The sequence below is a fragment of the Taudactylus pleione genome, unplaced genomic scaffold (genome assembly GCF_031769625.1).
Source record: "Taudactylus pleione unplaced genomic scaffold, aTauple2 ptg000071l, whole genome shotgun sequence".
Taxonomy (NCBI): Eukaryota; Metazoa; Chordata; class Amphibia; order Anura; family Myobatrachidae; genus Taudactylus; species Taudactylus pleione.
Genome location: NW_028284473.1, coordinates 107,374 through 134,654, shown reverse-complemented (window position 1 = coordinate 134,654; position 27,281 = coordinate 107,374). Strand labels below are relative to the sequence as shown.

Genomic DNA, 27,281 nt, shown 5'->3' with positions numbered 1-27,281 from the left:
CAGGACTTGGTTCAGAATCTCTGGGGCCCCTAACGACTAATTAGGCAATTCGCTTAATTGGGCCAATAATTACAAGTTAATACTGTGTTGAAGAAAAAAAAAAAATTGGCCGCAAATTGACCCAACATCAACTTTTTTCTGTTTATAATTTAAAAAATCTTATACCTAGGGGGTGTTATACACCCCCCCTCAACCCCTGTTCCCACAGGCCCCCATTGTAATTTAAAGTCCCACCCCCCATCAAAAATTGCCCCCCCCCAGTGTAAAAAAAAATCCCAAGCAATATTAACCCCCAGCCCCCTAGTGGTAATATGTCCCTGTGGTAGAGCCCCCACCCTCATCCCCCGGGGACAATGCCCCAGCCTCTCTGCCTATGTGTCACTATATATGTAAGCTCCAGAATGTTCCTCAAACCAATTCTGGACAACTTGGGACCGATGACACCATGCATCTTCCTTCTAGAATATTCCATCGTTGTGGGGGTACATGAAGTCCATGAATGGCCGCAAATGGTCATGAAGCAATACGACGTTGTGGTTACCGGTCAATGACGTGTTGAGACGGATTCAACCCATGCCGCTTGAACACACCCCACATCATTATGGAACCGCCACCAGCCTGCACGGTGCCTTGTTGACAATTTGGGTCCCATGGCCTCATGGGCTCTGCACCACGCCCGAACCTTACCAACAGCCCGAAACAACGGAAACCGTGACTCATGGGACCACGACACATGTTGCCGGTCCTCCAGGGTCAAATTAGCGAAATCACAAGCCCAGGTGAGGCGCTGAGTCTGGTATCGTAGTGCTAACAGAGGCACTGGTGGGTCTTCTGCTCCCGTATCAGCTATAGATTGCTGCACTGACCTGCTGGTTAAGCATCTGGCACCTCTGGCATTGTATGTGGATGTGATATGAGCCAGTGTCGCTTGTCTGTACACAAGTAAAGTGGCTATCTGGATTATGCATGCGCATATGCCCCGAGTTTGGCTCAATGAAGCCTTACTGTCTAGTAATGCTGCAACTGAGTATTACTCTGCTATCCCAGTCATAAGCAACAATACACAATCTGTGTACTCATTGCAGAGGGCGTAAGGAGTGCAGGAGGTACACCATTACACTTTATTTGGAATGGGATTGAAATGCCAGCGACTGTTTAACTGCCGGTTCAAATCCCGACAGCGGCTGCCCGACAGGATGAAAATCCCGACAAGAGGCAGAAAAGCATGCTAACCTCCCTTAGAGGTGCCTAACCTTAATCTCCCCCCCAGTGCCTAACCCTAACCTCCCCCCCAGTGCCTAACCCTAATCTCCCCCCGATGCCTAACCCCCCCCCCCCCTTACCGCTCCCTAAACCTAACCCCAACCTCTCCCTGGGGGTGCCTAACCCTCCCCCCTATGGGTGACTAACCCTAACCACCCCCCAAAACGTAATGCTAACCCCGCCCCCCCTGCGGCTAACAGGACAGGCGCACTGTAAGAATGTATGCCCCCTTTTACTGACACAAAAGGGGTATCAGTGATTGGGGCCCTCTCATGTTGGAGGCATCACAGATTGTGGCCCTCTCATGTTGGGGGGCATCAGAGATTGGGGCTCTAGAAGATCTGCGCATTCTCATGTTGGGGGCATCACAGACTGAGGACCTGTCATTTTGGCGGGCATCGCAGATTGGGGCCCTCTGCGGGAATGGCATAAGAGTGAGTAATGAAAAAGCTGGATAGATTTCTAGTGAGAAATCCGGACACTAATTGCCGCATGCAATATTGAGTTTAGCAGATCAAACTCCCCACTGATTACACATAATAACAGGAAAGTGATATCATATGACCAACACAGCATTAACTGAATCATGACATTAACTGTACCACATGCTGCACGAGGGGTAAAAGTCATTACGTGTGCCGAGATCACACAAGGATTTAATTCATTCCCTCCAGGGACCTTCCCCTCCCAGCCATGTACAGGTCAGCAACCAGGATGTTACAGCCTTGACAGCAATTCTACCAAAAGAAACATTTATACCCCTTTCAGACATCTTGAGATTCCCGGGAATTTGGCCTGCCTCAGCCAAATTCCCGGGTAGCGTGTCTGTCTGAAAGGTACCTACCCAGCCGGCCCTTCAATTGACCAGGGTTAAGTCCCGGGAAATTACCCTACTTCTGTCTGAATGGTGCTACCCGGGAATTTACTACTCCCGGGGAGCACCAAGCAGCTTTTACATGTAGTTGGCAGCGCAGAGCGTCCGGACGCTCAGCGCTGCTGCTTTGAGTTGGCAGCACAGAGCATCCTATAGGACGCTCAGTGCTGCTGCTCACCACCCCCGGCGCCGGCCGGCTGTGTACAGAGAACCCCAGCTGGACGGTGGGGACACCCGACGGCGGGTCTCTGCCACGGCGGGCCGCCCGCCACGCCAGTCGCTCTGTCAGCGACACAGGACCCCAGCCGGACGCCGGGGACACCCGCGCTGGAGACCGTCGACTGGTCCCAGCCATAGCGGGCCACCCGCACTCCCGCTGGACCACCAGGGAATTAAAAGAAATTTAAAAAAAATAATTTAAAAAATCTGCATTATGATTGGCCGGCTTCCGGCAGCTGAATGACATCATCATCATCAGCCAGAGAGGGGATAGGCTAGGAGGAGCAGACGGCAGAGGAGAGGCAGGTAAGCAGAAAAACCCTGCTCTTGTCTGAAAGGGGTCTACCTGGGAATTTCCCGGGTAGACACTGTAGTGTGAAAGGGGGGTCTCGACCAAATACCCGGGTATTTGCACAGGAGAAATTCCCGGGTCTGAGCAGGACATTTCCGGGTTGTGTATCTGAAAGGGGTATAAGATGCTTTTTGCATAAATAGAAAAAAGTTGTCACGTTCCTAAACACTGCCCCCTAGAGCCTGATAAAGGAGCGCCCCGACATCAGAAACGCCTGCCGCTTTCTATCGGACATGGTCATCTATTAAATAGTCCCTATTACTATCATCGTTTCTTTACGTGGCGCCACAGCCACCTGGGGCTATAGGTGCAGAGCGGCAGGGGAAAAGCCTTGGGAGTGGGGTATGTTTATTAGCTGGGGAGTATTGGAGATATCGGAAGGAGGGGACGTGGGATATGTAGGAGGTGCAGCGAGGGCTTTGTACGGAAGGGGGAGGGGTTGGAATTGGATTCGGTAGAGAATGGGGAACTAGTGTGCAGACTGGAGCAGTAGCTAAAACCCCTCAGTAAGTCACATGGCTAATATATCGCCCTCCTATTATCATCATCGTATATATATATTGCGCCACCAGCACTGTACAGAGAATATCTGTCAAACATGAGCTACCACACACCACTCAAGCCACCTGCTGGTATGTTTCTCTATAAAATGTAGGTGGAAACCGCAGCCAGGAGGGAAAACACGCAAATGTGGGGAGAACATAGAAACTCCACACACATAGGGCCCGGTTAAACTCATGACTCCAGTGCTGTGGGGCAGAACTGCCTACCACTGTGCCACTGTGCTCCATTTACAGTTCCTGGGTGATTGATTACAATAGACTCTGAACTAGTTATAGTGCATGCTCCTCTGTACAACACGGAGCTAACATGATCTCAGTAATTTCCTGGCAGGCTGGATAGACGTTACTGTATTAGGTCAGTGGCTCCTCCACATAGCTCAGGGCCTGATACACAGCACTAGGGAAAGCTAAGGACTGCCAGGGCATTGATGGCAGCCATACGGGGTGAACGGTAAAGATTTATTTTCATTGTGCATGTTATTAATTGCATTAATAATTAGCAAGTATTGGTGAAATTTACATGTATTGTAGTATGTATTGGATGTATGCCACAGCTTGCCCCCTGTGGGCAGATTGAGACCCTGTGATGGGATTATCACTTCCCCCGGCATTAGCCGGGCACCCTCTATATTTTATATGGTATACTGTAGAGACACTATGATGTACACATGCAGACATAGGCGAAAGCCGTATCACAAGATACGTACAACTCTGCAAGTATAATTAGGACATTAACACATGAATTATTCCAGGAAAAAGCCGGGCAGCGAGGCAAATACCTGTAGGCCAATGGATGTGTGCATCAGTGTTGCGTGACACGTACGCATCCATCGGTGTACAGGTAATTGCAAAGGTGCTCGTTTGTACGTCTTCATGTGGAAGCCCTCAGCAAAGATGTCAGCCCTTGGAGCAACAAAATATGCGGAACGGTTTCCATCTTCACTGTACAGAGGAGTATTATAGTGCCCTCAGTTATGGTGTATGGTTTCCATCTTCACTGTACAGAGGAGTATTATAGTGCCCTCAGTTATGGTGTGTGGTTTCCATCATCACTGTACAGAGGAGTATTATAGTGCCCTCAGTTATGGTGTGTGGTTTCCATCATCACTGTACAGAGGAGTATTATAGTGCCCTCAGTTATGGTGTATGGTTTCCATCTTCACTGTACAGAGGAGTATTATAGTGCCCTCAGTTATGGTGTGTGGTTTCCATCATCACTGTACAGAGGAGTATTATAGTGCCTTCAGTTATGGTGTGTGGTTTCCATCTTCACTGTACAGAGGAGTATTATAGTGCCCTCAGTTATGGTGTGCGGTTTCCATCATCACTGTACAGAGGAGTATTACAGTGCCCTCAGTTATGGTGTGTGGTTTCCATCATCATTGTACAGAGGAGTATTATAGTGCCCTCAGTTATGGTGTGTGGTTTCCATCATCACTGTACAGAGGAGTATTATAGTGCCCTCAGTTATGGTGTGTGGTTTTCATCATCACTGTACAGAGGAGTATTATAGTGCCCTCAGTTATGGTGTGTGGTTTCCATCATCACTGTACAGAGGAGTATTATAGTGCCCTCAGTTATGGTGTGGGGTTTCCATCATCACTGTACAGAGGAGTATTATAGTGCCCTCATTTATGGTGTGGGGTTTCCATCATCACTGTACAGAGGAGTAATATAGTGCCCTCGGATATGGTGTGTGGTTTCCATCATCACTGTACAGAGGAGTATTACAGTGCCCTCAGTTATGGTGTGTGGTTTCAATCATCACTGTACAGAGGAGTATTATAGTGCCCTCAGTTATGGTGTGTGGTTTCAATCATCACTGTACAGAGGAGTATTATAATGCCCTCAGTTATGGTGTGTGGCTTCCAAACTTGATTATAGACAGACAGATAGATGGAATACAGCAGACACTGTGACTGATAGGGACAGGAGGCATATACTGAAGATATGTTATGTATAGTGCAGTATGTGTGTAATGTATACAGATAACAATATGACATACAAGACCCCAAGTAACTGCAGACACCAGGCTGTACAGGACACACCTATATAATGGATATATGATGTACAAGGCATTATATAGGGTATTCAGTAAACAGGGTTAAAAAGAGTATGTACCTGCAGATAACAGATGGGACAGGACACACATTTAGAATGGATATACGATGTACAGTACAGTGTATGTATAGGTGATATACGATGTACAGTGCAGTGTAAGTATAGGTGATATATGATGTACAGTGTATGTATAGGTGATATACGATGTACAGTGCAGTGTAAGTATAGGTGATATTTGATGTACAGTGTATGTATAGGTGATATATGATGTACAGTACAGTATGTATAGGGGATATATGATGTACAGTGCAGTGTATGTATAGGGGATATATCATATACAGTACAGTGTATGTATAGGGGATATATGATGTACAGTACAGTGTATGTATAAGTGATATATGATGTACAGTGCAGTGTATGTATAAGGATATATGATGCACAGTGCAGTGTATGTATAGGGGATATATGATATACAGTACAGTGTATGTATAGGGGATATATGATGTACAGTACAGTGTATGTATAGGTGATATATGATGTACAGTACAGTGTATGTATAGGGGATATATGATGTACAGTACAGTGTATGTATAGGGGATATATGATGTACAGTACAGTGTATGTATAGGGGATATATGATGTACAGTGTATGTATAGGTGATATATGATGTACAGTGCAGTATATGTATAGGTGATATAAGATGTACAGTGTATGTATAGGTGATATAAGATGTACAGTGTATGTATAGGGGATATATGATGTACAGTACAGTGTATGTATAGGGGATATATGATGTACAGTGCAGTGTATGTATAGGGGATATATGATGCACAGTGCAGTGTATGTATAGGGGATATATGATGTACAGTACAGTCTATGTATAGGTGATTTATGATGCACAGGGGATATATGATGTACAGTGCAGTGTATTTACAGGTGATATATGTACAGTGCAGTGTATGTATAGGAGATAGATGATGTACAGTCCAGTGTATGTATAGGGGATATATGATGTACAGTGCAGTGTATGTATAAGGGATATATTGTGTACAGTGCAGTGTATGTATAGGGGATATATGATGTACAGTGTATGTATAGGTGATGTATGATGTACAGTACAGTGTATGTATAGGTGATGTATGATGTACAATCCAGTGTATGTATAGGTGATATATGATGCACAGTGCAGTGTATGTATAAGGGATATATGATGTGCAGTGTATGTATAGGGAATATATGATGTACAGTACAGTGTATGTATAGGGGATGTATGATGCACAGTATAGTGTATGTATAGGGGATATATGATGCACAGTGCAGTGTATGTATAGGTGATATGATGCACAGTGCAGTGTATGTATAGGGGATATATGATGTACAGTGCAGTGTATGTATAGGTGATATATGATGCACAGTGCAGTGTATGTATAGGTGATATATGATGTACAGTGCAGTGTATGTATAGGTGACATATGATGTACAGTGCAGGGTGTGTATAGGTGATATATGATGTACAGTGCAGTGTGTGTAGAGGTGATATATGATGTACAGTGTATGTATAGGTGATATATGATGTACAGTGCAGTGTATGTATAGGTGATATATGATGTACAGTGCAGTGTGTGTAGAGGTGATATATGATGTACAGTGTATGTATAGGTGATATATGATGTACAGTACAGTGTATGTATAGGGGATATATGATGTACAGTGCAGTGTAAGTATAGGTGATATATGATGTACAGTGCAGTGTATGTATATGTGATATGATGTACAGTGTATGTATAGGTGATATATGATGTACAGTGCAGTGTATGTATAGGTGATATATGATGTGCAGTACAGTATGTATAGGGGATATATGATGTACAGTACAGTGTATGTATAGGTGATATATGATGTGCAGTGCAGTGTATGTATAGGGATATATGATGCACAGTGCAGTGTATGTATAGGTGATATAAGATGTACAGTACAGTGTATGTATAGGTGATATATGTTGTACAGTGCAGTGTATGTATAGGGAATATATGATGCATAGTGCGGTATATATGTGATATATGATGTACAGTGTGTGTATAGGTAATATATGTTGTACAGTGCAGTGTATGTATAGGTGATATATGATGTACAGTACAGTGTATGTATAGATGATATATGATGTACAGTACAGTGTATGTATAGGTGATATAGGATGTACAGTACAGTGTATGTATAGATGATATATGATTTACAGTGCAGTGTATGTATAGGTGATATAGGATGTACAGTACAGTGTATGTATAGGGAATATATGATGCATAGTGTGTGTATAGGTGATATATGTTGTACAGTGCAGTGTATGTATAGGTGATATATGATGTACAGTGCAGTGTATGTATAGGTGATATAGGATGTACAGTACAGTGTATGTATAGGGAATATATGATGCATAGTGTGTGTATAGGTGATATATGTTGTACAGTGCAGTGTATCTATAGGTGATATATGATGTACAGTGCAGTATATGTATAGGTGATATAAGATGTACAGTGTATGTATAGGTGATATATAATGTACAGTACAGTCTATGTATAGGTGATATATGATGCATAGTGTGGTATACAGAGTGATATATGATGTACAGTATAGTGTATGTAAAGGTGATAGATGATGTACAGTGCAGTGTATGTATAGGGGATACAGGATGTACAGTGCAGTGTATGTATAGGGAATATATGATGTACAGTACAGTCTATGTATAGGTGATTAATGATGCACAGGGGATATATGATGGACAGTGCAGTGTATTTACAGGTGATATATGATGTACAGTACAGTGTATGTATAGGAGATATATGATGTACAGTCCAGTGTATGTATAGGGGATATATGATGTACAGTGCAGTGTATGTATAGGGGATATATTGTGTACAGTGCAGTGTATGTATAGAGGATATATGATGTACAGTGTATGTATAGGTGATGTATGATGTACAGTACAGTGTATGTATAGGGGATATATGATGTACAATCCAGTGTATGTATAGGTGAGATATGATGCACAGTGCAGTGTATGTATAGGGGATATATGATGTGCAGTGTATGTATAGGGAATATATGATGTACAGTGTATGTATAGGTGATGTATGATGCACAGTACAGTGTATGTATAGGGGATATATGATGCACAGTGCAGTGTATGTATAGGTGATATATGATGCACAGTGCAGTGTATGTATAGGGGATATATGATGTACAGTGCAGTGTATGTGTAGGGGATATATGATGTACAGTGCAGTGTATGTATAGGGAATATATGATGCACAGTGCAGTGTATGTATAGGGGATATATGATGTACAGTGCAGTGTATGTATAGGGAATATATGATGTACAGTGCAGTGTATGTATAGGTGATATATGTTGTACAGTGCAGTGTATGTATAGGTGATATATGATGTACAGTACAGTGTATGTATAGGTGATATATGATGTACAGTGCAGTGTGTGTATAGGTGATATATGATGTACAGTGCAGTGTGTGTATAGGTGATATATGATGTACAGTGCAGTTTATGTATAGGTGATATATGATGTACAGTGCAGTTTATGTATAGGTGATATATGATGCATAGTGCAGTGTGTATAGGGGATATATGATGTACAGTGCAGTTTATGTATAGGGGATATATGATGTACAGTACAGTGTATGTATAGGTGATATATGATGCATAGTGTGTATAGGGGATATATGATGCACAGTGCAGTGTGTGTATAGGGGATATATGATGTACAGTACAGTGTATGTATAGGTGATATATGATGTACAGTGTATGTATAGGTGATATATGATGCATAGTACAGTGTATGTATAGATGATATCATTATTATTAGCATTTATTTATATGGCGCCACAAGTGTTCCGCAGCGCCTTACAAAGTACAAAAACAAATTGTATACAAGTGACTTACAGAACAATACAATACAGGACATGGATAATATATATTGCTACATTAGTGACCATATCACCCAGATAAGCAACAGAGCATAAGCAACCAAGTGTTAGGTGCCCTAGTGGTGAGTAAGAAGTAAATGACACTATAGTAAGAAGAAGCACAAGAGGGTAGAGGGCCCTGCTCGTGAGAGCTTACATTCTAAAAAGGTGGGGGAAGACAAACTGGGTTGACACAGATGGGGTAGATGGGGACGAATGAGCATGTAGCAAGGAGTTAGAATGATAGCTGGAAGGCTTTGATGAAGTAGTGGGTCTTGAGAGCCCATTTGAAGGATTGCAAACAGGTGGAGAGTCTGATGCGGAGTGGGAGAGAGTTCCAGAGGTGGGGAGCAGTGCGGGCAAAATCTTGGAGGCGGGAGTGGGAGGAAGTAATCAGCTGGCATGAAAGGCGGCGTGCATTAGTTGAGCGAAGAGGGCGGAGAGGAGCGTGAAGGGAGATGAGATCAGAGATGATATATGATGTACAGTACAGTGTATGTATAGGTGATATATGATGTACAGTGCAGTGTATGTATAGGGATATATGATGCACAGGGCAGTGTGTGTATAGGTGATATAAGATGTACAGTGCAGTGTATGTATAGGTGATATATGTTGTACAGTGCAGTGTATGTATAGGGGATATATGATGTACAGTGCAGTGTGTGTATAGGTAATATATGTTGTACAGTGCAGTGTATGTATAGGTGATATATGATGTACAGTACAGTGTATGTATAGATGATATATGATGTACAGTACAGTGTATGTATAGGTGATATAGGATGTACAGTACAGTGTATGTATAGATGATATATGATTTACAGTGCAGTGTATGTATAGGTGATATAGGATGTACAGTACAGTGTATGTATAGGGAATATATGATGCATAGTGTGTGTATAGGTGATATATGTTGTACAGTGCAGTGTATGTATAGGTGATATATGATGTACAGTGCAGTATATGTATAGGTGATATAAGATGTACAGTGTATGTATAGGTGATATATAATGTACAGTACAGTCTATGTATAGGTGATATATGATGCATAGTGTGGTATACAGAGTGATATATGATGTACAGTATAGTGTATGTAAAGGTGATAGATGATGTACAGTGCAGTGTATGTATAGGGGATACAGGAAGTGCAGTGTATGTATAGGGAATATATGATGTACAGTACAGTCTATGTATAGGTGATTTATGATGCACAGGGGATATATGATGGACAGTGCAGTGTATTTACAGGTGATATATGTACAGTGCAGTGTATGTATAGGAGATATATGATGTACAGTCCAGTGTATGTATAGGGGATATATGATGTACAGTGCAGTGTATGTATAGGGGATATATTGTGTACAGTGCAGTGTATGTATAGAGGATATATGATGTACAGTGTATGTATAGGTGATGTATGATGTACAGTACAGTGTATGTATAGAGGATATATGATGTACAGTGTATGTATAGGTGATATATGATGCACAGTGCAGTGTATGTATAGGGGATATATGATGTGCAGTGTATGTATAGGGAATATATGATGTACAGTGTATGTATAGGTGATGTATGATGCACAGTACAGTGTATGTATAGGGGATATATGATGCACAGTGCAGTGTATGTATAGGGGATATATGATGCACAGTGCAGTGTATGTATAGGTGATATATGATGCACAGTGCAGTGTATGTATAGGGGATATATGATGTACAGTGCAATGTATGTGTAGGGGATATATGATGTACAGTGCAGTGTATGTATAGGGAATATATGATGCACAGTGCAGTGTATGTATAGGGGATATATGATGTACAGTGCAGTGTATGTATAGGGAATATATGATGTACAGTGCAGTGTATGTATAGGTGATATATGTTGTACAGTGCAGTGTATGTATAGGTGATATATGATGTACAGTACAGTGTATGTATAGGTGATATATGATGTACAGTGCAGTGTGTGTATAGGTGATATATGATGTACAGTGCAGTGTGTGTATAGGTGATATATGATGTACAGTGTATGTATAGGTGATATATGATGTACAGTGTATGTATAGGTGATATATGATGCATAGTGCAGTGTGTATAGGGGATATATGATGTACAGTGCAGTTTATGTATAGGGGATATATGATGTACAGTACAGTGAATGTATAGGTGATATATGATGCATAGTGTGTATAGGGGATATATGATGCACAGTGCAGTGTGTGTATAGGGGATATATGATGTACAGTACAGTGTATGTATAGGTGATATATGATGTACAGTGTATGTATAGGTGATATATGATGCATAGTACAGTGTATGTATAGATGATATCATTATTATTATTATTAGCATTTATTTATATGGCGCCACAAGTGTTCCGCAGCGCCTTACAAAGTACAAAAACAAATTGTATACAAGTGACTTACAGAACAATACAATACAGGACATGGATAATATATATTGCTACATTAGTGACCATATCACCCAGATAAGCAACAGAGCGTAAGCACCAAGTGTTATGTGCCCTAGTGGTGAGTAATGGAGCGTACACACGGTCAGATTTGTCAGACTTGTCAGATTTGTCAGATGAACGACTGAACGATTAAACGATTTGAACGATTTGGACGATTTGGACGATTTGACCAAAGTTTTGAACGATTTGAACGATTGAACGATTTTTGACTGCATTAAAATGAATGGAATCGTCCAAGTCTGACTGCAAACCCATCAGATGTCAGATATCGTTATCTGACAAACGGGAACGCGCATCGTTGATCGTCCATCGTTCAGGCATGTCAGATATGAACGATTTTCCTTCAGATATGAACGACTGAACGATTTTTAAATCGTTATCGTTCATATCTGAAGGAAAAATCTGATCGTGTGTATGCACCATTAGAATGATAGCTGGAAGGCTTTGATGAAGTAGTGGGGTCTTGAGAGCCCGTTTGAAGGATTGCAAACAGGTGGAGAGTCTGATGCGGAGTGGGAGAGAGTTCCAGAGGTGGGGAGCAGTGCGGGCAAAATCTTGGAGGCGGGAGTGGGAGGAAGTAATCAGCTGGCATGAAAGGCGGCGTGCATTAGTTGAGCGAAGAGGGCGGAGAGGAGCGTGAAGGGAGATGAGATCAGAGATGATATATGATGTACAGTACAGTGTATGTATAGGTGATATATGATGTACAGTGCAGTGTATGTATAGGGATATATGATGCACAGGGCAGTGTGTGTATAGGTGATATAAGATGTACAGTGCAGTGTATGTATAGGGGATATATGATGCACAGTGCAGTGTATGTATAGGTGATATATGATGTGCAGTGTATGTATAGGGGATATATGATGTATAGTACAGTGTACGTATAGGTGATATATGATGTACAGTACAGTGTGTGTATAAGTGATATATGATGTAAAGTGCAGTGTATGTATAAGTGATATATGATGTACAGTACAGTGTATTCATAGGTGGTATATGATGTACAGTGTATGTATAAGTGATATATGATGGACAGTACAGTGTATTCATAGGTGGTATATGATGTACAGTGCAGTGTATGTATAGGTGATATATGATGTATAGTGCAGTGTATGTATAGGGATATATGATGTACAGTACAGTGTATTCATAGGTGGTATATGATGTACAGTGTATGTATAGGTGATATATGATGGACAGTACAGTGTATTCATAGGTGGTATATGATGTACAGTGCAGTGTATGTATAGGTGATATATGATGCACAGGGCAGTGTGTGTATAGGTGATATATGATGTACAGTACAGTGTATGTATAGGTGATATATGATGTACAGTGCAGTGTATGTATAAGTGATATATGATGTACAGTGCAGTGTATGTATAAGTGATATATGATGTACAGTACAGTGTATTCATAGGTGGTATATGATGTACAGTGCAGTGTATGTATAGGTGATATATGATGCATAGTACAGTGTACGTATAGGTGATATATGATGTACAGTGCAGTGTGTGTATAAGTGATATATGATGTAAAGTGCAGTGTATGTATAGGTGATATAGGATGTACAGTACAGTGTATGTATAGGGGATATATGATGTACAGTACAGTGTATGCATAGGTGATATATGATGTACAGTACAGTGTATGTATAGGTGATATATGATGTACAGTACAGTGTATGCATAGGGGATATATGATGTACAGTACAGTGTATGCATAGGGGATATATGATGTACAGTGCAGTGTGTGTATAGGTAATATATGTTGTGCAGTGTATGTATAGGTGATATATGATGTACAGTGCAGTGTATGTATAGGTGATATATGATGGACAGTACAGTGTATTCATAGGTGGTATATGATGTACAGTGCAGTGTATGTATAGGTGATATATGATGCACAGGGCAGTGTGTGTATAGGTGATATATGATGTACAGTACAGTGTATGTATAGGTGATATATGATGTACAGTGCAGTGTATGTATAAGTGATATATGATGTACAGTGCAGTGTATGTATAAGTGATATATGATGTACAGTACAGTGTATTCATAGGTGGTATATGATGTACAGTGCAGTGTATGTATAGGTGATATATGATGCATAGTACAGTGTACGTATAGGTGATATATGATGTACAGTGCAGTGTGTGTATAAGTGATATATGATGTAAAGTGCAGTGTATGTATAGGTGATATAGGATGTACAGTACAGTGTATGTATAGGGGATATATGATGTACAGTACAGTGTATGCATAGGTGATATATGATGTACAGTACAGTGTATGTATAGGTGATATATGATGTACAGTACAGTGTATGCATAGGGGATATATGATGTACAGTACAGTGTATGCATAGGGGATATATGATGTACAGTGCAGTGTGTGTATAGGTAATATATGTTGTGCAGTGCAGTGTATGTATAGGTGATATATGATGTACAGTGCAGTGTATGTATAAGTGATATATGATGTACAGTACAGTGTATTCATAGGTGGTATATGATGTACAGTGCAGTGTATGTATAGGTGATATATGATGCATAGTACAGTGTACGTATAGGTGATATATGATGTACAGTGCAGTGTGTGTATAAGTGATATATGATGTAAAGTGCAGTGTATGTATAGGTGATATAGGATGTACAGTACAGTGTATGTATAGGGGATATATGATGTACAGTACAGTGTATGCATAGGTGATATATGATGTACAGTACAGTGTATGTATAGGTGATATATGATGTACAGTACAGTGTATGCATAGGGGATATATGATGTACAGTACAGTGTGTGTATAGGTGATATATGATGTACAGTACAGTGTATGCATAGGGGATATATGATGTACAGTGCAGTGTGTGTATAGGTAATATATGTTGTGCAGTGCAGTGTATGTATAGGTGATATATAATGTACAGTGCAGTGTATGTATAAGTGATATATGATGTACAGTACAGTGTATTCATAGGTGGTATATGATGTACAGTGCAGTGTATGTATAGGTGATATATGATGCATAGTACAGTGTACGTATAGGTGATATATGATGTACAGTGCAGTGTATGTATAGGTGATATAGGATGTACAGTGCAGTGTATGTATAGGGGATATATGATGTACAGTACAGTGTATGTATAGGGGATATATGATGTACAGTACAGTGTATGTATAGGGGATATATGATGTACAGTACAGTGTGTGTGTGTAGGTGATATATGATGTACAGTACAGTGTATGTATAGGGGATATATGATGTACAGTACAGTGTGTGTATAGGTGATATATGATGTACAGTACAGTGTGTGTGTATAGGTGATATATGATGTACAGTGCAGTGTATGTATAGGTGATATATGATGTACAGTGCAGTGTATGTATAGGTGATATATGATGTACAGTGCAGTGTGTATAGGTGATATATGATGTACAGTGCAGTGTATGTATAGGTGATATATGATGTACAGTGCAGTGTATGTATAGGTGATATATGATGTACAGTGCAGTGTATGTATAGGTGATATATGATGTACAGTGCAGTGTATGTATAGGTGATATATGATGTACAGTGCAGTGTATGTATAGGTGATATATGATGTACAGTGCAGTGTATGTATAGGTGATATATGATGTACAGTGCAGTATATGTATAGGTGATATATGATGTACAGTACAGTGTGTGTATAGGTGATATATGATGTACAGTGCAGTGTGTGTATAGGTGATATATGATGTACAGTGCAGTGTATGTATAGGTGATATATGATGTACAGTGCAGTGTGTGTATAGGTGATATATGATGTACAGTGCAGTGTATGTATAGGTGATATATGATGTACAGTGCAGTGTATGTATAGGTGATATATGATGTACAGTGCAGTGTATGTATAGGTGATATATGATGTACAGTGCAGTGTATGTATAGGTGATATATGATGTACAGTGCAGTGTATGTATAGGTGATATATGATGTGCAGTGTATGTACAGGGGATATATGATGCATAGTGCAGTATATAGAGGGATATAGAGGGTATGTACCTGCAGACACCAGGCGGGACAGGACTCTCCGGCTGATCATGAACCCGGCGCCCCTGGGACTGCGGGGCGGGTCCACGTGGACAGGACTGCACAGGGGCGGGGCATGTCTGTGTCGTCACATGTGGGCGTTCCCTTCCCTGCTGTCTGTCATCCGCTAAAGGCGTGTCCTGTCACCATGGCGCCGGAGTGCGATTGTCCGTCACTAACGTGCCCCCCCCCCCCCCCTATCGCTGCTTCCCTGCTGTCCAGCTGTGATGACGTCTGGGCGCCGGGTGGTGACGGAGCAGGAGGTGTGACTTTCCCAGCGGTGACCGGTAAGTCTCATGTGTTCTATACTCTGTATGTATTATTATCATCAGGTCAGCTTCCCGGCATGTCATAGCCTCCCCTGCTGCTGTGTAACCACAAGTCCCAGCAGCTCCCTTGTTGCTGTGGAACTATAAGTCCCAGCATGTCATAACAGCCTCCCCTGCTGCTGTGGAACCACGAGTCCCAGCATGCCCCTGCAACCTCCTCTGCTGCTGTGGAACCACGAGTCCCAGCATGCCCCTGCAACCTCCTCTGCTGCTGTGGAACCACAAGTCCCAGCATGCCCCTACCGCTGTGGAACCACAAGTCCCAGCATGTACCGTCAGCCTCCCCTGTTGCTGTAGAACCACAAGTCCCAGCATGTACCGACAGCCACCCCTGCCGCTGAGGAGCCACAAGTCCCAGCATGTACCGTCAGCCTCCCCTGTTGCTGTAGAACCACAAGTCCCAGGATGTACTGTCAGCCTCCCCTGCCGCTGTGGAACCACAAGTCCCAGCATGCCCCGACAGCCTACCCTGCTGCTGTGGAACCACAATTCCCAGCATCTACCGACAGTCACCCCTGCCGCTGTGCAGCATGACCCGCTCACTCCCCTCAGGCCTCCGCAACTATCTCCCATCCTCTATACTTCGCCGGGTCTGCCTAACGCTACCAGCAATCTACTCATGGCTGAGTCCCAAGTTCCCTGTTCTCCTCCTCCTGCACCTCCCCACGACCCCATTGTGGAGAATGTCAACATTGTGGTGTCGACATTGTCCTTGTTGACCGAATGACTGCCTCCCCCATTAAATACGTACACACATTTAAACTGCAAGATCTGTATATTACATAAGTGCACTGAATCTTTCTTCGTCTCCCTGTTTCAGGTCTTTCTGTAATGCCTGGGGTTGTGCGTTGCATTTAACGAGTGACCACGCAGCTGGCAGAGAGCAGCGGGGACCTTTATGAGGACCGGCATGGCCTTGTACACGTTTCTCCGGTAACTTGTTCCAGGGATCTGCCATATTGTTTCCATGAGTCTGTGTGGTCCTTACATGAGACGTCAGACCTTTCGTGCATTGTGTCAGCAAATACAACTATAAGGATCAGCCTAAAAGTTAAAACCATTATTTCCAGTGATCCCATGCGCAGAGTTCTCGCTTTTGGGATCATTGTGGTTTTCATTTAAGCGAACACCTTGGGAAGCTTCGCTGACCTCTAAGCTGTCCTGACACCATGAGCCCTAAGCCGTATATTAGGACTGAGGCTCTAGTTTCTCATAGGAAACAATTCTGTGATGTAATGTACTCTGTATCCTCGGAATGCGTATTAGATGTTATATGGCTCTAAATGGGCTGCTTTTACTATCTTGTGAATATGTTGTACTATTGTGTCTGAGGGGTCAGTTACTCATCCATACAAAGGAATTTTTATTATCTGCACCAACTATAGCCCTGTTAGTACATAATGGCGCTAGAACAGGGTCTCGTATACACAGATAATATACAGTAATTTGGGACTCATCAGCTCTATACATGTTTCTACTTCAGGGTCCATAGGGGTCCACAGGGTTGACCTTGGGGTATAGCTGGATCTGTATAGCTGCTCCCAGGATGCTCCTGGTTCCATCCTCCTCTATACCCCGCCCCCGAGCCACAAGCACCTCAGTTTGAGTTGGTGCCTGGCCGGAGTCGGGTCACCCTGCGCAGGGGGGCTGCAGGAGCAGCCCCCAAAGCTTTTTAATTTAAAAAAAAAAAAAAAAAAAGAGAGCCTGTTAGTTTTTTTATTTTTAACAGGGGCTCTTCAGTGTGGCAGCGAAGGGCTGTCTATACAGACGCCCACGCTGCCGCTCTTACTCCCCGCTGACGCTGCGATGCCAGTATTGCAATGGGGATCGCGGCGGGAGGCCAGAGTCCGTACTAGCCGGACTCTGGGGACCTCCCTGGACTGCTGCCGGAGTTGCCGGGGAGAAGGTAAGCCGCGAGCCGCCGCTAATCGGCGACTCGCGGCTTACCTTCTCCCCGGCAACTCCGGGTCTTACTATTAATGCAGTCCTTTGCCCCCGGTGCTAGAGGACAGACCGGGGGCTGCTAGCGGTGGCGGCAGGCTCCCCCTCCATCGGAGGAATACCCCGTCAGTCCACTAGACCACCAGGGTTATTTAGTGGCAAGCTGGATGCCGGCAACCGGGGGGTTAATAGCTAGCCAGGGGAGGAAGCCTTCCCTGTTTAGCGGCTCCTCCCCTCAGCTCAGCGCGCCTTTCAGCTCGTAGTCTGGCGTCGCTGAGCTGCAGTTACTCGGCCACTCCTCCTCTGAGGTCTCTGGGCAACGCGGGACGGGGTACTATTCTACCCAATGGTTCTCATTGCCCTATCCTGAATTTGAAGTCTCTGAACAAATACCTCAGGGTTCCCAAATTCAGGATGGAAACGTTACGTTCCATCATTCTGGCGATGGAACCCGGGGATTACATGGTCTCCCTGGATATCCAGGACGCCTATATCCACGTGGCCATAGCACCTGCACACCAGCGGTATCTGAGGTTTGCTATCCTGCAACATCACTACCAGTTTCGGACGTTGCCATTTGGCTTTCCACGGCTCCGAGGGTGTTCACCAAGGTGATGGCAATTATGGCCGCCCACCTTCGGGGCCAGGGTATACGGCTGCTGCCGTATCTGGACAATCTTCTGCTGGCGAGCTCCCCGGAGGTACTTCTTCGACATCTCCACCTGACCATTGCTTGTCTTCAGGCACACGGGTGGTTGATAAATTGGAACAAGTCATCTCTGATCCCATCACAACGGATGGTCCATTTGGGAGCCCTTCTGGATTCTCTTCAACAAAGGATTTTCCTGACTCCAGAACAGGTGCCCTCCCTACAACTGAGGATATACAGTTGCCTGAGCAGTTGCAGGGTGTCGGTCCACTCGGCAATGAGAGTCCTGGGGTCCATGGTGTCGGCATTCGACATGGTGGAATTTGTCCAGTTCCATTCCAGGCCTCGGCAGGGGAAGATTCTGTCCGAATGGAACGGGTTACCTCACCGGATCCGATCCCAGATGCCGGTCTTGTCCCCAGAAGTGCCCCGGTCTCTAGCTTGGTGGCTGCAGCCAGCTCATCTCACCGAGGGTCGCCCCTTTTGGATCCCGGACTGGGTTCTGCTCACGACAGATGCCAGTCTCCGGGGTTGGGGGGCAGTGACCAGCTCGTTGTCTCTTCAGGGCCGTTGGTCTGCGGAGGAAGCGGTTATTCCCATAAATGTTCTGGAGCTGCGGGCGGTACAGGTGCAATCCGACAACGCCACCACGGTGGCGTACATCAATCACCAGGGAGGAGCTCACAATCGAGCGGCGATGTTGGAGGTGTCTCGCATCCTGGCTTCGGCGGAGAGCCACCTTCCTGCAATCTCGGTAGTCTTCATCCCGGGAGTCCTCAACTGGGAGGCGTACTTCCTCAGCTGTCATGACGTGCACCCAGGGGAATGGTCGCTTCACCCGGAGGTGTTTCAACTTCTCGTGGACAAATGGGGACTGCCGGAGTTGGACCTGATGGCTTCCCTTCACAACTACAAGTTGCCCGTTTACGGCTCAAGGACAAGGGACGCAGGCGCAAGTCTGGTGGACGCGCTGTCGGTGAAATGGACATTTCACCTAGCGTACCTGTTTCCTCCGATCTCCCTGCTGCCTCGGGTGCTAAGAAAAATCAAACAGGACGGAGGCACGTTTCTGCTGGTGGCTCCAGCATTGCCCAGACGTCCTTGGTACTCCGATCTCAAGAGCTTGTCCATCGAGTGTGGCACACTTACTTTCAGTGGTGTGAGTCCAGAAACTTTGATCCTCAGGTGTTCAGGGTTTCTAGGATTTTGGCATTTCTTCAGTCAGGTCTTGACCTAGGCTTACGTCTGGCCTCCCTGAAGGTTCATGTGTCGGCTCTGTCTGTGTGGTTCCAACGTAGGATCGCTACACTGCCTGATGTTCACACCTTTTTCCAAGGTGTTCTTCGAATCCAGCCTCCCTTTGTGCCTCCAGTGGCTCCGTGGGACTTGGCGGTGGTTCTTCGGGTCCTGCAAGGACCTCCTTTTGAGCCTCTTGAGTCGGTTGACATCAAGTGGTTAACACCTAAGACCTAACACCTTTTCTCCTGGCAATTGCTTCAGCCTGGAGGGTATCTGAGTTGGGGGTGCTTTCCTGTAGTCCCCCCTTCTTAATTTTTCACCAGGACTCGTCCTGAGTTTTTGCTTAAAGTAGTCTCTAAGTTCCACATCAATCGGGAACTTGTGGTGCCTGCTTTTCAGTCCCCTGATCTTACAGCTGGCGAGGCTTCGTTGGACGTTGTCCGTGCTCTGAGTTTATGTGGATCGGACTGCTTCTGTAAGAAGGGCCGATTCTTTGTCCTCTTTGGTTTTCATAAGAAGGGTTGGACTGCCAACAAACAAACTGTTGCCCGTTGGCTTTGTTCTGTTATTCGTGAGGCTTATGTACAGGATGGTTTACCTGTGCCGGCCTCTGTTAAGGCTCATTCCACTCGTTCTGTGGGTCCCTCTTGGGCTGCTAGACGTGGTGCCTCCGCGGTTCAGCTGTGCAAGGCAGCCACTTGGTCTTCCATTCAGACGTTTTTGAGGTTTTATGCGTTTTGACACCTTTGCCTCTCAAGATGCATCCTTTGGGCGCAGGATTCTCCTTTCTGCACAGGAGCGTCCCCGCCCTTAGTTGAACTGCTTTGGGACATCCCCAAGGTCAACCCTGTGGACCCCCTATGGACCCTGAAGTAGAAAACAAGAGATATGGTAAAATCTTACCTTTGTTATCTCTGTTTCTACGAAGTCCATAGGGTCCACAGGGCGCCCGCCCTGACGCACCTGGCTTCAAAAGGGCTGCGTTGCTGGTCACCGGTTTTCCGTCTCCCATTTCTGTGAGTATGGTTTTCTTGTGTGTTCCAGTCTTCCTTCTCTCTGTTTCGTCTCCTCCTCTGGCCTTGGCTGCTTACCAACTGAGGTGCCTGTGGCTCGGGGGCGGGGTATAGAGGACGATGGACCCAGGAGCATCCTGGGAGCAGCTAAAGCTTTAACTGCGTGGTGCCTGTGGATACAGATCTAGCTATACCCCAAGGTCAACCCTGTGGACCCTATGGACTTCGTAGAAACAGAGATAACAAAGGTAAGTTCGTACCATATCTCTTGTTTTCTGTGCATAATACAAAATATTATTACACTGTTTAACTAAAAGCTTGATTATATTTCTGGTCTGTATGTCTTCTGCCCTCCCCATGTAAGACTGCGCTGGTAACGTATCAGCTAGGGATCTTTGCAAGGGTCGCCTTACCGAGCCCTGGGTGGGGGGTGCCTTACCGAGCCCTGGGTGGGGGGTGCCTTACCGAGCCCTGGGTGGGGGGTGCCTTACCGAGCCCTGGGTGGGGGGTGCCTTACCGAGCCCTGGGTGGGGGGTGCCTTACCGAGCCCTGGGTGGGGGGTGCCTTACCGAGCCCTGGGTGGGGGGTGCCTTACCGAGCCCTGGGTAGGGGTGCCTCTTTACACACAAAAGTTTATCTCTTATCTTTGCAACAATATTTCAAATAATCTTTAGTGTGAGAATAATATTCTGCTAGTATGTCCTATTGTCCTTCTACTATTAAATAATTTATTTTAAACAATACACAATCTCTCTCCAGCTGCCTATATCGGCCCTTTCAGGCTGTCTTCTCTCTTATTGTATATTTTTGGTGAACACAAATCGGCCGGTGCCTCAGTGATGTCCCTGGCTGGAATCTGATAGGCTACGTAGCTTATATGTCCACAAAATCACAGGTCCACCTAGAAAGCAATAATAGCTATGCGCAATACCAGCCAGGTTTACAGTAGCTCTAAAGTGGTTGGTTATTGTATATTCCCCTCTCTCTGTTTCAGCTCTCTGCAGAACATCGCGCCCAGGAGTCTTTTCCCGGCCTCCCATCCCCTGCACACAGCGGCCGAGCTGCAGGACTCAAACAGAGCCTGCACCGGGCGATCCAGCAGGAGGTCTTACCTGAGGACGTATCCGGTTCTGCTGGTGCAGCCTGACGGATCAACCATCACCATCCAATACAAGGAGCCGCGCAGGGTCCTGACTGTAAGCTGCACCTGTCTAATGCTTCACTCATCACATTACTTATATTCTAAGGAACTACTTTATAAAGCCTTCCGTTTAGTCATTTATTACAGATGGGGTGGGGGACAGGGATGGGAGAGATGGAGGGAGGGGGGACAGAGATGGGAAGGTGGAGGATAGAGATGGATTGGGGGAGGGGGGACAGAGATGGCTGAGATGGATGGGGGGACAGAAATGGGAAGGTGGGGGACAGAGATTGGAGAGGGGAGGGGGGACAGAGATGGGAGAGACGGATGGGGAGAGGGGGGACAGTGATGGGAAGGTGGGGGACAGATGGGAGAGACGGATGGAGGGAGGGGGACAGAGATGGGAGATAAGGATGGGGGGCGGGAGGACAGTGATGGGAAGGTGGGGGACAGAGATGGATTGGGGGAGGGGGGACAGAGATGGGAGAGACTGATGAGGGGAGGGAGAACAGTGATGGGAAGGTGGGGGACAGATGGATTGGGGGAGGGGGAACAGAGATGGGTGAGACGGATAAGGGGACGGAAATGGGAAGGTGGGGGACAGATTGGGGAGGGGGGACAGAGATGGGGGAGAGGGGACAGTGGTGGGAAGGTGATGGATAGAGATGGATTGGGGGAGGGGGGACAGAGATTGGAGAGACGGATGGGGACAGAGAATGGAGATACGGATGGGGGGAGGGGGGACAGTGATGGGAAGGTAATTAGCATAGACTGTACATGCTCTATGTGTTAGTGGCCAGGGGAAGATATGTAATTAGCATAGACTGTACATGCTCTATGTGTTAGTGGCCAGGGGAAGATATGTAATTAGCATATACAGTACATGCTCTGTGTTAGTGGCCAGGGGAAGATATGTAATTAGCATAGACTGTACATGCTCTATGTGTTAGTGGCCAGGGGAAGATATGTAATTAGCATATACTGTACATGCTCTATGTGTTAGTGGCCAGGGGAAGATATGTAATTAGCATATACTGTACATGCTCTATGTGTTAGTGGCCAGGGGAAGATATGTAATTAGCATATACAGTACATGCTCTATGTGTTAGTGGCCAGGGGAAGATATGTAATTAGCATAGACTGTACATGCTCTATGTGTTAGTGGCCAGGGGAAGATATGTAATTAGCATAGACTGTACATGCTCTATGTGTTAGTGGCCAGGGGAAAATATGTAATTAGCATAGACTGTACATGCTCCATGTGTTAGTGGCCAGGGGAAGATATGTAATAGCATATACTGTACATGCTCTATGTGTTAGTGTCCAGGGGAAGATATGTAATTAGCATAGACTGTACATGCTCTATGCGTTAGTGTCCAGGGGAAGATATGTAATTAGCATATACTGTACATGCTCCATGTGTTAGTGGCCAGGGGAAGATATGTAATTAGCATATACTGTACATGCTCTATGTGTTAGTGGCCAGGGGAAGATATGTAATTAGCATATACTGTACATGCTCCATGTGTTAGTGGCCAGGGGAAGATATGTAATTAGCATATACTGTACATGCTCTATGTGTTAGTGGCCAGGGGAAGATATGTAATTAGCATGTACTGTACATGGTCTATGTGTTAGTGGCCAGGGGAAGATATGTAATTAGCATGTACTGTACATGCTCTGTGTGTTAGTGGCCAGGGGAAGATATGTAATTAGCATATACTGTACATGCTCTATGTGTTAGTGGCCAGGGGAAGATATGTAATTAGCATATACTGTACATGCTCTATGTGTTAGTGGCCAGGGGAAGATATGTAATTAGCATATACAGTACATGCTCCATGTGTTAGTGGCCAGGGGAAGATATGTAATTAGCATATACTGTACATGCTCTATGTGTTAGTGGCCAGGGGAAGATATGTAATTAGCATGTACTGTACATGCTCTGTGTGTTAGTGGCCAGGGGAAGATATGTAATTAGCATGTACTGTACATGCTCTGTGTGTTAGTGGCCAGGGGAAGATATGTAATTAGCATAGACTGTACATGCTCTATGTGTTAGTGGCCAGGGGAAGATATGTAATTAGCATATACTGTACATGCTCCATGTGTTAGTGGCCAGGGGAAGATATGTAATTAGCATATACTGTACATGCTCCATGTGTTAGTGGCCAGGGGAAGATATGTAATTAGCATAGACTGTACATGCTCCATGTGTTAGTGGCCAGGGGAAGATATGTAATTAGCATAGACTGTACATGCTCCATGTGTTAGTGGCCAGGGGAAGATATGTAATTAGCATGTACTGTTATACTGTACATGCTCTATGTGTTAGTGTCCAGGGGAAGATATCTGCAATATAATCTCTCACACGTCAGTCTAGCAGCCGAAGGGAGGCCCCACCACCCTCCCACTGGCACCGAGGACAGATCACCTGAAGCAGTGACTGTAGAAGGCAGGTCTATGCCCACAGTTTCCTGACCCCCCCCCCCTCCTTATCTCCTGTGCGGTGCGGGTCAGGGCACTGACAGGTAGATCTCTCCTGGAGGAGGGTATGGGGAGAGCGATGAGGGAGAGGTGAGGCGGCAGGAGAACAGAGATGGAGGAGGCAGAATGGAGAAGGGAGGTGTGGGGGAGAGATGAAGGGTGGTGGACACAGGTATTGGAGGGACAGGCAGGAGGGGCAGTTATGAGAGACACAACGGGAGGGGGGTGCGAGATGAAGTGTGAAGGTCAGGGATATGGGGCAGGAGAGGTAGATATAGGGGAGATACGGATTGGGGGAGGGGGGACAGTGAGGGGAAGGTGGAGGATAGAGATGTGAGAGACAAATGGGGGAGGGGGGACAGTGATGGATTGGGGTAGGGGGGACAGGTGGGAGAGAGACGGATGGGGGGGAGGGGGAATAGGGGACAGAAGGATGGGAAGGTGAGGGACAGTGATGGGATGGTGGGGGACAGATATGGATTGGGGGAGGGGGGACAGATGGGAGAGACGGATGGGGGAGGGTGGGGCAGAGATGGGAGAGACGGATGGGGGAGGGGGGGCAGAGATGGGAGAGACGGATGGGGGGAGGGGGAACAGTGATGGGAAGGTGGGGGTCAGAGAGAGATTGGGGGAGTGGGACAGCTGGGAGAGATGGATGTGGGACAGAGATGGGAGAGACGGATGGGGGGAGGGGGACAGATGGGAGAGATGGATGGGGCAGAGATGGGAGAGACGGATGGGGGAGGGGGGACAGATGGGAGAGACGGATGGGGGAGGGTGGGGCAGAGATGGGAGATACGGATGGGGGAGGGGGGGCAGAGATGGGAGAGACGGATGGGAGGAGGGGGAACAGTGATGGGAAGGTGGGGGTCAGAGAGAGATTGGGGGAGGGGGACAGATGGGGGACAGAGATGGGAGAGACGGATGGGGGGAGGGGGAACAGTGAGGGGAAGGTGGGGAAAAAAAGAAAACCTGTAAGAACAAGCATGGTAACTAGTGACCTGACGAATCACTAGTCCAAAATACTAGTTTTCCATTATACTCTTGATTTCCAGAACATTTTATCATGTATAACTGGTATTCTGTGTACATAATTATGGAACTTTTTATTATAGCTGCTATATAACGTTTTAGAAAAAGTGTTCAGAAACCCGTGTAAGGAAAGTGACCGAGTCTGATTGGTCTCCATGGAGAGCACCTTTTATTTATTTATTTACTTTTTCAATAATCTGTAGAACCAATGTCATAAGTGTCGCCCAATATATTTGATGTTTTCAGCAGTACACTGTCGGCCACACTGTCGGCATAATCCTAGCATGTGGATGACTTAGGTCAGATTTGTCCATCTCATACGCTCGGGAACCAAGGATAGACCAAGATGTCAGGGTGGACAATTATTGTAGATGAAATCTTTCCCCTCTCTGACATTTATAGGTAATCGTCCTCCAGACCCTTCCCCAACACTGTCACCTCGTGTTCCCTGAATCGCAGAGACCGTTCTCAGTCAGCTCTCTCTTCAGTATGGATAAAATAAGTATTACAGTGCTGAAAGTAAGATTCGGGCAGCATGGAGGTCACCAAAGGCGGGGGGGGGGGGGGGGGCTCTGTTGCTCGCTATACGTGGCTGGACAACTTCACAAGTGATCGCCTCTTTATTACTGACCTCTCATTTTACCCCAGTGTGCTGCGTATGACGCTTGTCTCCTTCTCGCCAGATGCCGTTGGACATCTCCACACTGTCGGAGGAGCAGCGAAAGATCCGCTTACGTCTCAGGAACCAGCCCAAGAAGGGCATCGCCACAAAGGAAAAGGACGTCTACGAGGATTACAATTTGGATCGATACAGTAAATTCTGGAAGAAAAAATAAAGCTTGTTGTAAAATGTTAAACTGATTTACAAGTGTAATTATTAAAGGTTTTCTACTGACAGTGACCTGGCTTTTATTTGAGTAACACGCACAGAATTATTGACGACGGTTCCAGACTAGGAATAAAATCATATACGGGAAAGTCTGCGACAGAACCGGTGGACGCCAAAGAGGCTGACGCAGCGTTGCATCCCGAAAAAGGTTCGTTTTGTTTCGCTCCCCTCACCCCTTAAAGAGATGAAATGGGAATCTGCTTTATTGCTGCAATCAAATATCCCTGTAATAATGAGACTAGATCGCAGCGGCCACATTGCTATATGATTAGCATTAGTCAGATGGATGGCACAAGTGATGCACCCACAGCAGGTACACATGTGACTTTTGTGCAATCGCCCCCTTCAATCCTCGTCGTCCCCCAGCGCTAGGAATCGTTCACAAATACATGTCAGCCAGTGCAGGAGAGGACGTGTAGGAATCCCGGCCCATTGGCTTTGCCATGACTGTAGGGAACTAAAATATAGGGGTCTCCAACCAAATAAATATATATATATATATATATATATATATATATACACACATATACATACACATACACACACACACACACAGACTTTTCCTATAGGCAGCACCACAACAATAAGGAGAAAAGAGGCGGCAATTTAAAAATTGATCAAAGAATGTATAAATAAGTAAAGACATAGGTACGGAATATGGTCGACGTTTCAAGGCCCTGAGACCTTTTCATCAGGACTGTA

At 45.2% G+C, this 27,281-nt stretch overlaps 3 protein-coding genes across 3 annotated transcripts in view; 2 read left to right on the top strand and 1 right to left on the bottom strand.

The window, feature by feature from the left end:
• The window catches only part of GUK1 (guanylate kinase 1), a 39,091-nt gene extending 23,077 nt beyond the window's left edge, over window positions 1-16,014 (bottom strand). The window contains exon 1 of the mRNA XM_088467476.1: window positions 15,833-16,014. Within this exon, the coding sequence (XP_088323602.1) occupies window positions 15,833-15,872 (40 nt within the window). The 5' untranslated portion in view covers window positions 15,873-16,014. The remainder of the gene's footprint in view (window positions 1-15,832) is intronic.
• Window positions 16,015-16,042: 28 nt separating this feature from the next.
• Window positions 16,043-26,587, top strand: MRPL55 (mitochondrial ribosomal protein L55). The gene is made up of 4 exons (XM_088467478.1): window positions 16,043-16,146; window positions 17,009-17,121; window positions 22,025-22,226; window positions 26,374-26,587. Exons 2-4 carry the CDS (start codon window positions 17,087-17,089, stop codon window positions 26,524-26,526), a joined length of 390 nt encoding a protein of 129 aa, XP_088323604.1. The 5' UTR covers window positions 16,043-16,146; window positions 17,009-17,086; the 3' UTR covers window positions 26,527-26,587.
• CUNH1orf35 (chromosome unknown C1orf35 homolog) overlaps window positions 22,144-27,281 on the top strand; it is a 27,997-nt gene continuing 22,859 nt past the window's right edge. Inside the window, exon 1 of the mRNA XM_088467474.1 lies at window positions 22,144-22,226. The gene's annotated coding sequence lies outside the window, so the exon portion shown is untranslated. The remainder of the gene's footprint in view (window positions 22,227-27,281) is intronic.

What these genes read in the sequence shown, in the direction of transcription:
- MRPL55 (XM_088467478.1), top strand. Translation starts at nt 17,087, where the DNA reads ATGAGGACCGGCATGGCCTTGTACACGTTTCTCCG. An exon ending in GCCTTGTACACGTTTCTCCG is followed by an intron (nt 17,122 to 22,024) that starts GTAACTTGTTCC and finishes TCTCTGTTTCAG; the next exon opens with CTCTCTGCAGAACATCGCGC. An exon ending in AGCCGCGCAGGGTCCTGACT is followed by an intron (nt 22,227 to 26,373) that starts GTAAGCTGCACC and finishes CCTTCTCGCCAG; the next exon opens with ATGCCGTTGGACATCTCCAC.